This window comes from Crotalus tigris, unplaced genomic scaffold, assembly GCF_016545835.1.
Source record: "Crotalus tigris isolate CLP2741 ecotype Arizona unplaced genomic scaffold, ASM1654583v1 scf7180000018340.3345759, whole genome shotgun sequence".
Taxonomy (NCBI): Eukaryota; Metazoa; Chordata; class Lepidosauria; order Squamata; family Viperidae; genus Crotalus; species Crotalus tigris.
The window spans coordinates 1,494,734-1,509,696 of record NW_024096953.1 but is presented as its reverse complement, the minus strand read 5'-3'; the positions used below and the strand labels follow the sequence as shown (position 1 = coordinate 1,509,696).

Below are 14,963 nucleotides of genomic sequence, written 5' to 3'. Positions count from 1 at the left end.
AGATGGTCAACCGACCTCTACCGTGGTCAGGAGGTTCTAAGCTATTGTTTAGTGGAGGACATGCCTCCAAGGCCTGGTGGATGGTCAGGGTCATTTTGGAAGTCTGGGCAGGAGAAAGGAGAGTTCAACAAAGGGGAAACTTCTACCACCTCTAACAGAAGCAAAGGAAGAGAGATCTTGGCCCATTGATCCTCAGTGCCCAAAAGCTTGAGTCATGAGGACCAAGTGGGAAGAGAAGGACATGCCTCAAAGGCTCTTTCCTGACATTTCAAAGTTAGTCTCTTCCCTCCCATCTCCATAAAGGTGTGACAGTGGATGCAGAAACTTTCAATGCCCATTTATAAAGCCTGCATCCTCTTCTACCTATCCCATTGGACCATGGGATCTACCTAGAAGAACCTCTAGTCCAGTGGAATGGTTTCCAAAGACTGAAGAATTGACCCACTCCCTCACTCCATAGGGCAGATTTCAATCTTCTACAATCCCCAAATAACTTTGGTTAATGAGGAGTAAAATAATCTCCAAGAGGGTTTTAATCTTGATTCTAGAAATCTTCCAGAAGGACCATAGTAAAATTTGTCAAATGAGCTTTCTGAAGTCGCCATGCTTATGAGGGGAGCCTTCCTGGGCTTGAAACCTAGAGCCTATAGGAAAGCAGAATGGTTACCAAGAAAGCCTCCTTTTATGGCTGAGAAGCCTATCTAGAAAAGGCCTTGCCAACTCTAGAAGAGGTGAGGAAGAGTCTAGAGATGTGCAGAGACCTCAGCATGTTGCTAATGAGGTGAGTCTATGGTGGAGACCAAAAAGGTGGGCTTGATCACTTTTGTGGGTGAAGTGGAAACAAGCCACATCTTCCCAAGGAACCCAGAAGGTGAGGTTCTTCTCAGAGGTGAAATGATTTTTTTAAAATTTCATTTGTCCTCCCCACCCCCAATTTTGGAATTCTACTAAATTTGCTTCATTTATTTAATACACACATGCAGTACCTATAAACTTCCATACTAAGGAAGGAGAATATAAAGATTTGAAATGAGTGCTAGGGACTATGTTACTGATGATATTGCCTAGTTTGGGTAATGAAACGTCTGCAAGAAAACAACCAAGCTCAGAGAACACCAAGGACTGTAATACTAAGTAATTAGCTTACAATTGAAATCTTTATTGTGCAACGAATACTTAGAAGCAATTTGCAGTGGTTCTTATTCAATGTTATACTCAACTTCGGGTAGAAAAGACAAAATAATTTTATGCTTGTAATGTTGACATCCTAAATTATAACTAATACGGATGGTGTAGTTTTTTGCTTTATCTGTAACAATCTAAGTTATCTAAATAACAGAATGCCAATAACATTCAATTATGGTTATAAAAACATCACTGTGATGAAAGAATACATCTCAAAGTTTATAACAATATAATAAAAAAGGGGTGAAAAATTAGATCTACTCTGAAGGTTCAGAAGCCAGGATGGCTTGCTGTGGTCCTGTCGGAGAATCTGATCACAAGGACTAGGGATCTCCAAGAGGGATGGAGATGTGCTTTAGTAGACCTTTGAGTACAAGGTGGTATCCAAAGAACTGTGGGATGGAAGCAGGAGTAAAAAAAAAAAAAAAAAAAACCACAGATTCTGGGCCACCTCAGGGAATGACTTGTCTTCTTCTTGAGATAGACCTTATTTCTGGAGTAACTAGTCAACAGGCTGTGGAATATGGAAAGCTTTTTCACCCAGGGATGTTGGTTCTTTTGGTGTCTTCTGCTGCTCTCCATCCATGCAGCTGCCCAGGAGAAGTTCTCAGTGAATTGTTCACCCCTTCAGCTTGTTTCTGGTGACCATGGCTGAGAAGATCCAGATTTGAGCACCAAGCTCTCCCTTCCAAATCTCAGGACTCCTTCTTTGGGGGGGGGGAGGGGGGAGAAGCAGAGAGGGAGCAGCTTCAACTCCCATTCCCTCACTTTTAAAAAATATTTATTACAGAAGTCGAATGGAAGGACAATAAAGATAGATTGATCACCCCAGACTTTGTTCATGAATATTTAAATATTGCTGATTTGTCTTGTCAGTGTAATTACAATCTTCTCCAGGCTCGGCAAATCCGATGGCCACAAGTTTATGGTAAAGAATGGCCCCACTGTATTTCACTTGTCCCGCTGCAGATGCGCGGAGCTGCCAAGCGTGTAATGCTGCTCCCATTTCATACATTTTCCTCCGTTGCTGAAAGCTTAAGTCATCCACAATGACCTACGCTTTTTCATTATCCCCATGTCAAACCCAACTCGTGCCTGAGCATAAATTCTCCTCCTTGTTATAGACTCGCAGGCGGCTGCCTCCACTTCCTTGGGCCCAGGATATTCTGCTCCCTTTCTGTCCTCCCTCCTGCTGCTTCCCAACTCCTCCTCCTCCTCCTCCTCCTCCTCCTCCTCCTCCTCCTCCTCCTCCTCCTCTTCCTCCTAGCTTCTGAAAAAGCTGCTCTGTTTCTCTATTTCTGATACCAAACGAAAACTAGTTTGCAGAAGGGGAGAAGAAGTTGGCTCCAGAGCTGACCCAGGAAATCTGTTGGGTTTGGAGCAAAGGCAAAGTGTTGGTTCCCTCATGGCTAGAGATTCTTCCTTTGAATTCTCAGCCTCAGTTTTCCCTCCTTGTAAAATGGGAATGGCTTCAACTAACTTTCCAGGAGCAGGCACACCTGATTCCATGTGGCTGTAAAGACTCTGGAATTCTGCTTGTGATGAGGGGTGTCCATAGGGTGAGGTCAGAAAAGTCAAGATGGAGGCTGCAATCGTGGGATGGGAACTTCAACCTGGTTTTACTGTTCGGGTATCCCACAGGGTATCCATCGTCTTGGCTTTTTTAAAGCACCTTCTATGGTCACTCTGCCTCTGCTGCTGCTTTTCCCTTATTTCACACTTTTTGTACTCCTAAACTTCTTATTCCTGGAGACAAGAGGAAACACACACACACCCACACCCACACAAACTCTCCATGCAGCAACAGTCCCCTCTATGCATCTCTGTTGGGAGTGACAACAGATCTGTCAAATTAATTTTTCAGAGGAAGCCACTCTGAGCCTTGATGATGCTCAGCTGCCACCGAAGTCACCTCTTCCAACTGCCTGCCCTGGGTGGGGAGCTTTTCAAAGTGCTCAGAAATATTTTTTATTCCCAGCTTGTGGTTATTTAGAATAGGCTCCCGAGGCTCAACCAGGGGCTAATATCTCGCAGAAGCCTCTTTGGGAAATTCAGCGGAGTGTGCCAGGCCCGTGTTAGCAGGTTTAAATCTGGCCTCTCCTGGTCTAGCCAAGAACAGCTGGCCTGACAAGCTTCTCAGAAGCCGGAAGACGCGGCTGATTCTTTGTCTAGTGTACTACTGTTGGTCCTTTTGTTTTTTCGTTTTAAGAAAGATCCAATTTATGGCTCGTTGATTCACTTTGCAAGGCCACTTAATGAGGTTGACATGAAGTCCAGGACAAGCGGGACTAATTATAGCCCCCTCTGGCTGGTGGGCTGCACCTGGGACCCAGTCTCCCTCCCTCCACCTCCCAATCTCTTGTTACCTGGTGGACTCGTTAGCCAGGGAGGCAGCCAATTCTCAAAGCGTGAGCCCACCACCTCGCTGGTGCAGCAACCTGGTTTTATTACCCAATCAGCCAAGTGAATCAGGGATCTGTCAGTGCCAGGATCTGGCCCGGCCTGGGCCCCAAAGGCAGCTCTGAGGCTCAGGATGCCCCTCCGGAAGCAAACGGCTGGAGGAGATGGAAGAGGAATCAGCCCACATGAGGCTCTTTGCAGAGGGCAAAGGGCAGCCAAAGGGAAAGGGAGCTGCAGTCCAACAGGTGCAGTGAGCCCTAAGACTGCTTTCAGTAGTTAGAGGACAGCAATCCAGGACATCATACCCTTAACACTCTTTTTCTTTCTTTCTTTCTTTCTTTCTTTCTTTCTTTCTTTCTTTCTTTCTTTCTTTCTTTCTTTCTTTCTTTCTTTCTTTCTTTCTTTCCCTTCCCTCCCTCCCTCCCTCCCTCCCTTCCTCCCCTCTTTCTTTTTCTTTCTTTCTTTCTTTCTTTCTTTCTTTCTTTCTTTCTTTCTTTCTTTCTTTCTTTTTCTTTCTTTCTTTTTCTTTCTTTCTCTCTTCCCTTTCCTTCCTCCCTCCCCTCTCATTCTTTCTCTCTCTCTCTCTCTCTCTCTCTCTCTCTCTCTCTCTCTCTCACACACACACACACACACACACACACACACACAAACACACACACAAATGTGATTTGTGCTAAAAGTGGCTGGTGCATCTGTTATGATTAGGTTCAGCCAAGCCATGCCTGCTGGTGCCGCAGCAGCTGTGGCATCTCCTGGATGGTGCCCTCGAACGCGCATAATGCAGAGACACAATTCAAAATGGCTCAAATCTTATCTGACCCTTGTCCAGGAAGCTGGAGCTGAGAATGAACAAATAGATTCTACTCCTTGAAATCGCATTGTTTTTAAAAGCTCACAGCATCCTGAGATATTTTGGGACAGTGTCTTTGGAGGACAGATCGCCAAGGACCCACTCAAATGAAGCACCCATCAATAGCAAGTGAACGTTTAAGGTCTGGGATGTCTTTCTGTATTATTTGCAGCAAGGAGGGGAGCAGGAAGGATGAACACCAATGGGTAAACGAGCAGCCTGCCCCACTTCCAAGCAAGCACTGGCCCTTCCCTTTTTGGGAAGCGAGGACTAGCCAAAGCAATGGTCCTCAACCTCGGCAACTTTAAGATGCATAGACTGCAACTCCCAGAATTCCCTGGCCCTAAAGGTATATTTGAAGGAGAAGCACTAGTGGAGCCATGATGCGCCCTGTGCTGCTCATCAGAACCAGATGGTTAAACCTCACCCTCATGCCCACCACTGTCCGGGCACGTTTCCCAGGCAGCCCATCCTGCTTACCTGTATGCGACCGTAGGTGCCTTTTGAGGGCTGTGTGGCTGGGGAATGTGCGGTTGCACTCGCTGCAGATGTAGCTTCGCACACCAGCATGCACTTCCATGTGCTGCTGCAGGGCTGTCTGCGTTTGGAAGCGTTTCCCACAGAGCAGGCAGAAGACGGCCATGTCTGAGCCTGGAGGAAGAGGGAAATGGAAGGTCACCTCCAGAAGAAATACCTGGCCAGATCGGCAGAAGGCCTGTATCCTCAGGCTTCTCTTCCCTGTGTCTCTGACATGGACAATTCCTGGTAAATGGCCAAAGAAAGGGAGACAGTGGCCAACATGTCCATCGGTCACAACCTTCAGTAATTGCTACCTGGATTGAACAGCAAAGCCAATCAGGAAGACTTTGCAAATTAGTTTTCAATCATCACCTATATTCATAGTTTCTTCTAATTTTGATGATCTGGGAAAAAGATAAGAATTATGTATGGATCAGGCAGGTTTTCACAAATTTGTGAAAAAAAGAGTTTCTGTCACTAAAGAACCTTTTCTCTCCATGGTTGACCTTCACACAACATGCAGAGAACATGGCCTGTTCCCCTCTTGGAAAAATGAAATTATGCAAACTTGACTCAAGAGGACATTCAGCATTCAGAGTTTTCATCTCTTTATTTATTTGTCTTTGTGTCCATCGGTCCGTCCATCCATCCATCCATCCATCCCCCCCACCCCCTACCTACCTATCTACTTGCCTGCCTACCTGTTTTACAGCATGGAATACAAGCAAGTTTTCACAACACAACTTCCTTGCAAGAAGACTATAGTAGCGAAGCTTTTGACTTTTAATATATTGAATTCTATCAAAGGCAACAATCAAAGGAACTTATTAACTAAACATTCCTCTCCCCTTCACTAATGAAACCTGATTATTATACTAGTTAGGGAGCAAATTAGAACAGAATAATATAAAATGAAATAGTAGGTAAATTAAAGAGAGACGGAAAATAAGAAATGCAAGCATATTCATAGGGTAGATGTGTAATTTCACCATCTGAAATTGAGAAGAGATGGTTTCTCTAATGGGCTTCCCACATATCCAGAGGCAAACCAGAGATTATTTTGGAAATGTAATTTTTTTAAAAAAATAACAATAACTACTGCTGGAAAAACTTCTGCATTTAACTCCAAAAGAATCAGGACTTTCTTCACATGGCTCTCAAAACCTGAACTCCAAATATTCTGAAAATTATCTTTCTGGGGTGGGTGGGCAGGACCCATCTTGGCCTCCACAGTTTGGGGGAATCAAGGACATTTATGGGGTTTTCCTGAGCAATATGGGCAGCTTCAGACGATGCTTTCTCTTTGAAGCAGGAACCCCCCCCCCGGCTCAGTTGGAAACATTTTCACAGCTGTGAAAGACCTGATGCCACTTGAACACCTGATTGTGTCCCCTCTGATCTGTCTCCACAAGCATGTCCCTCACTTGAGACACACGCGTGTGAAGCCAGATCAGAAGGAAGCATCCCTCATCCTCACTGCCAGCTCAGCACAACCTCCAACAGCTTCCACACAAAATTGTGAAGGGGTGTCTGGATGTGTTCAGTCACTACAAGGGTGGGGGTCAACGTTTGGACTTTTGTCTCCTGCTTATGAATCCTTGGAGAAACCCCAGGCAAGTATCTACAGCCACTTGACACAAGACGCTTCTCCGCTCTGTGTCTGCAGAGGTGACAAATCTCTTCCACCCCCATTTCAATTGTTACACATGGCCGATACAGTACGAAACACCCAGTGTGATCTTTTGCACCATAAGACCCATTTCTCTTACTTGATGCATAGTTGAGTATCTTGAACCATATGAAACAGTAAAAATCACATCACCCCGGCAAGAATAAAGCGAGTAAACGGCGGCTTTCTGAAGACTCTTTCCGAGAAAGGTGAAAAATAAAATTATCTAGAAAATTATATTAGCAATTCATTAGCAGCAGCACAACATTACAAGGTAGCCACGAATCTGTGCTGCCTTTAAAGAATGAAGGGGGAGGGGGAAGGGAAAAGAAAATGAGAAGCAATTGTGACTTCATTTGCATGCCAGAAATGAACTGTCCATGATTATGTTTGCGAGGAAACTGGGGATGGGAGAGTGATGCCAATTGCCTTTATTACAAAGGCTAAATATGGTTCCATGCAGAACGGGGTCACTCCAGGGAGGTGTCCAAAGTTAGAGCTGCCCCTGAGTAATGTCCTTTCGGTCCAGAAAAGATCTCCCCCCCCCTCTAAAGAATATTGGCAATACATTTTGAAATCAATTTTTGTGGCTTCCAATGAAAGAAAACCATTGGGAGGGGGGAACCAGCACTCCAAATGTCTCTGCCTCGTGAAATCTTGCAGCATTTCTACGTGTCAGTTTTCCACTTGTGAGGTGGAGTTTGGTTTTTGAGAGAGGACAACGTGATGGGCAACCCAAGGGGAGGAAGAAGCTGAGAAAAGTGGTTTTTGCCTCCTTCTTATCAGGGAGGTTTGGAAGGGAAGAGGGGCTGTGTTGGGGGACAAGCCGCGACAGCTTCATCTGCAGCCAGGCAGGCGTAATCTCAGGGTGGCTTTTGCAGGCAACCTGAAGACCCCCGTCATGCTCAGTTGTGGGGCTTTTATTTCTCATGCACTTCTAACTTGGTTTGGCACAGACAAAGAATGTTACAACCACCTTCTGGCCATTACAGTATCATCATATAAAACAAAGGCGATTAACACAGAATAACAGAGTGGGAAGGGACCTTGGAAGTTTTCTAGTCCAACCCCCTGCTCAGGCAGGAAACCCAACACCAGTGGCCCCCAATCTTTTGGGCCCAAGGACCGGTTCGGTGGAGAGAGGTTTTTCCATTGACCTGCATCCTGCTTGTTTGCATGGCCTGGTTTCTGCTCTGCTGCAGCCTGGTGCTGGTCCATGGCCCGGGGGTTGGGGACCCCTGCCCTGTACCATTTCAGACTAATGGCTGTCCAGTCTCTTCTTGAAACCTTCCAGTGTTGGAGCATTCACCGCTTCTGGAGGCAGGTGGTTCCACTGGTTAATTGTTCTCACTGCCAGGAAATTACTCCTTAGTTCTAGGTTGCTTCTTTTTTTGATTAATTTCCACCCATTGCTTCTTGTCCTGCCTTCAGGTGCTTTGGAGAATAGCTGGACTCCCTCTCCTTTGGGGCAGCCCCTCAAATATTGGAAGGCTGCTATCACGTCACCCTTCTTTTCATTAAACTAGGCTGCATTCAATCATCAGACTTAGACCATAAGCCATGGTTTGGAAAATGCAGTGGCTTGGTAGTGGATTGCAATGGTAGATTAGGTTGACTGCCTCTTCTTTGTGACAGATGCTCAAAAATTGAAATATTGCTATCCTGTCCCCCCCCCCCAGTCCTTCTTTTCACTAAACTAGACATACTCAGTTCCTGCAACCGGTCTTTATAGCTTTTAGTCTCCGGACCCTTAATCATCTTTGTTGTTCTTCTCTGTATTCTATTTATTTAATGTATATCCTGCCTTTATTATTTTTAGAAACAACACAAGACGGCGAACAACGCTAGTACTCCTTCCTCCTCCTATTTTCCCCACAACAACAACACTGTGAGGGGAGTTGGGCTGAGAGAGAGATTGACTGGCCCAAAGTCACCCTGTGGCTTTCGTATCTGAGACTGGAACTAGAACTCGCTGTCTCCTGGTTTCTAGCCTGGAGCCTTAAAAAAATGTACAAAACACATTAAGTATGTTTGGTGTGCCAAAGATCCCAAGTGGGCTTCCAAGACAGGCCAACTTGAGACCCCTGGGAAGCTGAAGACCCCCCCAAAAGCCAGGGGTGCTGAGAAATCGGGGGTCCTGGGGGCAGCAACTGCTCCTTCTCTTCTGGGTCTTTGCACAGAGCTGCTTATGAAGCCACACAAGCTGTCAGTTGTCGGCAGAGCTTTTGGCAGGCACAGGTCTGCGATAAATACTTCCTGATGCCGATAAAAGCTCAGATCCTTCCTCTCTCTCCGACACAGCCACGCGCCTTGGGAGCCAATCCAACTGGGGTGCCAGCAAAGCAGCCTCTCTGTTCACACCTGCACTGGCTTCTACCCCAATTAGACCCCAGAGGGGAGGGGCCCATCTGGAGCAGGTCCCAGGTGCGCACACCTTCCCGGCGCAAAGCTCTCATTATCTTGTGTGGCAAACGCCAACTTCATTGTGGAAAGGGATCTCTAAATAGACACAGGCTGTTTTAGGGCGGCAATTTGTAAAACAGTGGGCATTCCAGTGCCGGTGATTTTGGGGGGATGGAGGGGGGGGCTAGAGGACAAATGTGAAGTCACTGAGCCTACTTGTCTCCCAAATGTAGGAAGCAGCCTCTGAGTTTCTCAACTCTCCAAGGCCAGGAGATGGACAAGCAGGGATTCCAGGCATTCATACTGGACTGATAAAGATGAAAGCAGAGTTGTCGTCTTCATGGAAGATATGATGGCCCTCAGAATAAGATTTGGAATAGAGCTGGAAGAGACTTTGGAGGTCTTCTAGTTCAACCCCTGATCAACCAGGAGACCCACTACCATTTCAGACAAGTGATTGTCCAGTCTCCTCTTAAAGACCTCCAGTGTTGAAGCAGCGACAATTTCTGGAGGCAAGTTGTTCCACTGGTTAGTTGTCCTCATTGTCAGGAAGTGTCTCCTTAGTTTCAGGTTGCTTCTCTCCTCGATTAGTTTCCATCCATTGTTTCTTGTCTTGCCTTCTGGTGCTTTGGAAAATAAGTTGACCCCCTCCTCTTCTTTGTGGCAGCCCCTGAGATATTGGAAGACAGCTACAGATTATACCCTCCACTGTGTAGGGTATAATCTGGCTCACTGTAAGGGTGTCAAATGGGCCAAGTAGGAAATACAACCAAATAAGCTAATTCTACTTTATTATACGGCTGCTTTAACAGAATCTTGCAAATCTGAAAGTCCAAATCTCCCAGTGCTTCCTTTACGCTGTGAGGATTTAGGGAGAGTCTCTTCTGAGCCCCTCGCCCTGCCCACTATCCAGCTGTGGCTAATGCTGACCATTCCCTTGACAGCCTCCCTTGCCCAGTCTTTCCCATGTCATCCTCACATGCCATGACAAATGGCCTGGTCCATAAAAAGTCCTAAAACAATGTCTGGATGCCCACAAAACGCACACCCACAGAATACCCAACTCCGTTCATGTTAGCTGAGCTTAGTGTGCTGTGTGCCCCCAGACTTTGAGTTGTACCAACCTCATGGAGGAATGACCCCAGAGGCTCTACATCACGTAGTTAAAGACCTGTATCAATAGTCAACTTTTATTCAAGATATTTCAAAATTGAGAGGTACGTGAGATGCTGCAAGGAAGACCGACAGGTGGCCTTTGACTTATGATCTCGATGGGGGCCGGAATTTTAATGGCTAAGCAAACTGGTTGTTAAAGTGAGTTGGGCCCGATTTTGCAACTTTTTTTTATGCCACCGTTGTTAAGTGAATCACTTGGTCCTTAAGCAAATCCAGTTTTCCCCATTGACTTTGCTTCTCGGAAGCCCCCCCCCCAGAAGGTCACAGCTGGCAATCACATGACCCAGGAACACTGCACCTGTCGAGAATACAGTGCCAAGCACCCAAACTTTGATCATGTGACTGTAATGGTTGTAAGTGCGAGGACAGGCTGTAAGTGACCTTTTTGGTACTGGGGTAAGTTCGAACAGATGCTAAACTAATAGTTGTAAGTTAAGGACTACCAGTGCCAAGACAGGGGGGATGAGCCAGCCCTGAACCAAGATGAGGGTTTGAGTCCCACAGGTGTAATCCAAGAGCTTCCAAGCCAACAGAGCTGTTTCCATCATGCATCCCCTTCTCTGCATCCCCTCCAAAGTGTTTGCCAACAGCCGTTTTTTTAATCCAAGCACACACCTACCTCCTCCCCCAGCCCTGAAGCAGCTCAGCTCTGGGGAGACGGCTGTCCGTCTGCATCTTAAGAGGATGCAAAAGAAGCTGAGTTGACCAGAGCAACTCCGGGTTGGTTCCTCCTTCTGCCCTTGTTCCCCTTCTTTCCCTGGGAGCACCCCTTTCACGCAATATTTTCATTTTTTTATTTTTATACCTTGCATCACAGAGGCTTCAAAAGGAAGGAGATAAATGCCATTTGCACCACAAGAAACTCCATCCATGAGTCTCTCTTTGGGATGCACCCCTTGCCCCATTCCTTAGCTTCAGACTTATTAATGTGGTCCACCGGCTGGATGGGTTGTGGGCTTCCAGCACTGATGGTGCTACCTAGTTGCGTAATGAAAGTTCTGCAAGGAAACAGCCAGGTTCAGAGACCCAGAGAACCCACAGTTCTCCTCCTCCTCCTTCTTCCTCTTCTCCTTCTCCCCCTCCTCCTCTACTACTCAAACTCCCCTCCCTGCTAACACTGATAATGTTCCCTAGTTTGGCAGTGAACGGTCTGCAAGAAAACCACCACTTCGGAGAGGACTGAGGACCCCACAGATATAGGCTTTGATAGCCAAGACAACAGGAGCAACTGGACAACTGCCCTTTCTTCCCTGAGCGAGTCTGTGAAAAGTGCAGCTCCTGAGTGCACCTGTTGGTTTGCAGACGTCCCCATCGCCAAGCGGGGGGGGGGGGGGAAGCAGGAATTATCCGATCTCTGCCGAGCCCTGCCAGTGACAAGCAAAGACTGTGCCTGGCGATGAATTAATGAGGCAAAGAAAGAAAAACACACTTTAACAGAAGCCATGGCTCTTGATGCGGGGCAGAATCCCTCTTATCTACTTCCCACCTGGGGAGGGGGAGATGAGGCAGGCCCCCCTCCCCAGCCCCACACACAGCCTGGCCAAGCCTCGCTGGTGTTCCCAGCCCTGCCACTTCTGGCAACAAAAGGGGGGAGGCACCCACCAAGAGTAAATCCCCCGAAGTATGCAGGCCTCGGGCTGTCACTTTCAAAATGTCAGCAGGGCCGGGGGCAAAGGTCAGGGGTCCGAGGGCCTGAGCACCTCGGCCAGCTGTGGCAAAGCGGCCCCCAGCCACTGACCAGAGAGCTCTCCTGTAAGTTGCACCCGCTGAGGCCAAGATAAAGGCTGCCAGCAGGAGAGGAAGGCTGGACAATGCCGCCGGGCTGGTGTGCAGAGCTGGAACAAATCCACAGAGGCACCCCTGGATCCTCATTTGTGTAACTAATTGGGCCCCCCCTATGGGGGGAGGGGCAGGAAGAAGCATTATGCGTGCTAAACCTGCTTCTACAGCCATTGCCCAACACAAAATAATTCTGTCCCCCAAAGAAGATTTGGTTTTCAACCCAACTGGGTAGAAGGCAATGGCACCACCCGAGACCATCCAGCTCGCTCTTGGGGAGAGCAGCAGATTCTTGAGATCTACTTCCAAGAGGCAGGGATCCTGTCTTGGCAGGGCTGGATCAGTTCCCTTCTTTGTCCAGGGGCTGAGGCAGCAAGGTGTCCAGTTGGGGACCACAGCAAGGCCTTTGGGGAGAGCAACTCCCTACATCTGCAGGGAGCCCCTTTCAGAGGGACACCTTCTCTGGGAAGGCAGGTCAGCTGCAGATTCCAGCAAGGAGAAGAAATCAAACCAGGCCATTGTACCCCCTGCTTTGCAAAGACCAACCATCACGAGACTGAGTTGATTCCTTCAGACAACACACAAGGTGGTTCTTCAAAGAAACCATGTTTGGGGTCTGCATGATGCAAGGAATCACAAAAGTGCAACCCCCTCCCTGCCACTTTAATTTTGGTGCCACCTACTCCAGAGGAGTGCTGGGGAGCGCAAAGGGGAGAGGGGGTAAACAAGCCTGGCTAGGGGCCACGCATGCTCGACCTAAAGAAGCACAGGGGCTTGGCTGCACGGCAGGCCTGGCCGGGGGAGGCATAGGGCTGCCACCCCAACTGGAAGCTCCCTGAGGTGCCATCACCTTGCAAAGGTTCTTCTAGCCCAGCTCCATGTCTTCAGCTGCTGCTTGGAGGATCAGGGAGACCTCCAAGGCAGGACTTAAGGACAGGCTCAGCATCTTTTCCTTCGCAGGAGAAAGAGGAGACAGGCAAAAGGGATTCTCTTGCCAAAATGGCTCTTTTGCCTCAGGCAGAGATCAAGTTGTATTTTCATGGAGTTTGCAAGAAACATATTTTTGTCCCAAATTACTCTTAATTCCTGGCCCCATTGCCAATACCTCAAATAAAATCTTTTCCTCCCACCTAGATAACACTTTGTTTTCTGTTGGTATAGTTATTCACTGTTATTCAGTTATTCTGAAAAGACAAGCAGGCTGTGCGTCCTTGTATAAACTAAAGGTGCTCTTAGAGCATTTAAGCAGCTACATGGATCTAAAACTTCTGCCTCTGCTGCAGAATCTTTCCATCATTTGGGGGGAAGGGGCGCCTTTTTCTCTGCCAGACCACCGGAGGAGGGGTAGCCAAATCCCTGGACCATCATTGGTGCTGTGGACCCCTTTGAGAGTCTGAGGAAATCTCAGAACTCTTTTTAGAAACATGTCTTTAAAAGCATAAAAAGCACAGATATAGGTTGTATTGTAGTTATGTAAAGTACAGTTATCCAAATTTTAACAAATATGCAATATACATGCTTCTCTATTAAGTCATGGAAGGAATAGGAATATAATATTCTTTTTTAGGATTTCAGATCATTTGAGACAGTGAGATTTATTGAAATTATCCAACATTTTTAGAGTCCAGAGGGCTGCATACAATATTGAATAAAATCTAAGTTTAGGTTAAAGGTTAGTCAAAATAGAGTTAGTACATTTTTCTCATTTGGGTTCATAGACCCTGGGACTCCTGTCTGGTCAAAATCTTCCTAGGTATTTCTCCCCCATGTTTGAAGAACTGGGAGCCATCCAGGTTGGCTGAAAAATGGGTGGCTATGTAAATGTCTTAAATAAATAAAAATAAACAACTCCATTGCAAGAATCTCTCCATCAATCACATCTCTTTGGCTGATACTATACAGTCCTCTTGTCCCCAAATGAAATACAGTAAGAGCGTGCAAATCTTATTTTATTTGCAAAATTTTGTAGGCGAGTGGGAAGCAGGACGGCTGGAAGACAGAGGGCTGCTTTTCCAGCAGCCTGAGTATTAAGAAGGGGACAAAGGGCACTATCCTTTCTCCACTGTTCCCTTTGGCCAACTTTGGCAGGTGTTCAGCTGAGAGAGAGCCTGAAGGGGCCGGCTGGCATGGGGCCAGGAAATAAAGAGGTTTTCCTGAGCCAAATCGTGTGTGGAGGTGAGGTGGGGGCTTGACCCAGTTCGTGGCAACTGCCAAGGCTGTTTGTCTAGTCTCTGGCAGCCTTGCCAATTGCTGGCACAACACCCTTCGCACCATTGTCCCCCCAGGCAGCCGCTCAATCTGCCACGTGGCTAATTCCCACAGCCAAATCTGTAATTTTAAAGAAAAACCCTTCCTCCAAAATATATTCATTCCAGATATGGGACTAAGCAGCAGCAGAAATGCCCCGGCTCTTTCTGTTTTTCCATCTTTGTTTTATCATTGCATTCTCAAGGCCTTATCGTTTTTTCCAAGTATTTCTTCTGCTCGTTGAATTCATTTAAGAATGTGATGCTGAGATTGTTTTTCTTTTCTTTTGGTGGGCCTCATCTTCCTACTGTAGCTTCTTTGGTTTTTCCTCAAGGTATCAATATTCATTGAGACAGGGATGATGGCCAGCAAGTCAAGATGGCGGCTGCAAGGCCCCATCACAAAGGCGGGTGCATCCATCCTGCATTTGCAAGTCACCAGTTTGACTTTGGGGGACTCGGCTGCTCTCATGCTTCCTGATCAGCCAAAACCTGGAGACCTTCTCAGGACTTGATTAAATCTAAGAGGGCATGCAGAGTGCTGGAGAGATGGTTGTCCCAGGATCAGCCCCATGTCCTTCTACCTCTGAACCCCCAGCCCGATTTCAGCAAATGTTCCTGTTTTAACAGAATAATAGAGTTGGAAGGGACCTTGGAGATCGTCTAGTCCAGCCCCCTGCTCAGGCGGGAAATCTTATAGAGGCTCACAAATGGAGGCTAGAAGCCAGCAATGGAG

At 47.1% G+C, this 14,963-nt stretch overlaps 1 protein-coding gene across 2 annotated transcripts in view; it reads right to left on the bottom strand.

Moving 5' to 3' along the window:
• The window catches only part of ZBTB16 (zinc finger and BTB domain containing 16), a 125,788-nt gene that overhangs the window by 7,649 nt on the left and 103,176 nt on the right, over positions 1-14,963 (bottom strand). For both annotated transcript variants that reach the window (XM_039350497.1, XM_039350496.1), the window contains exon 5: positions 4,916-5,086. In XM_039350497.1, coding sequence (XP_039206431.1) covers positions 4,916-5,086 — 171 coding nt within the window. The remainder of the gene's footprint in view (positions 1-4,915; positions 5,087-14,963) is intronic.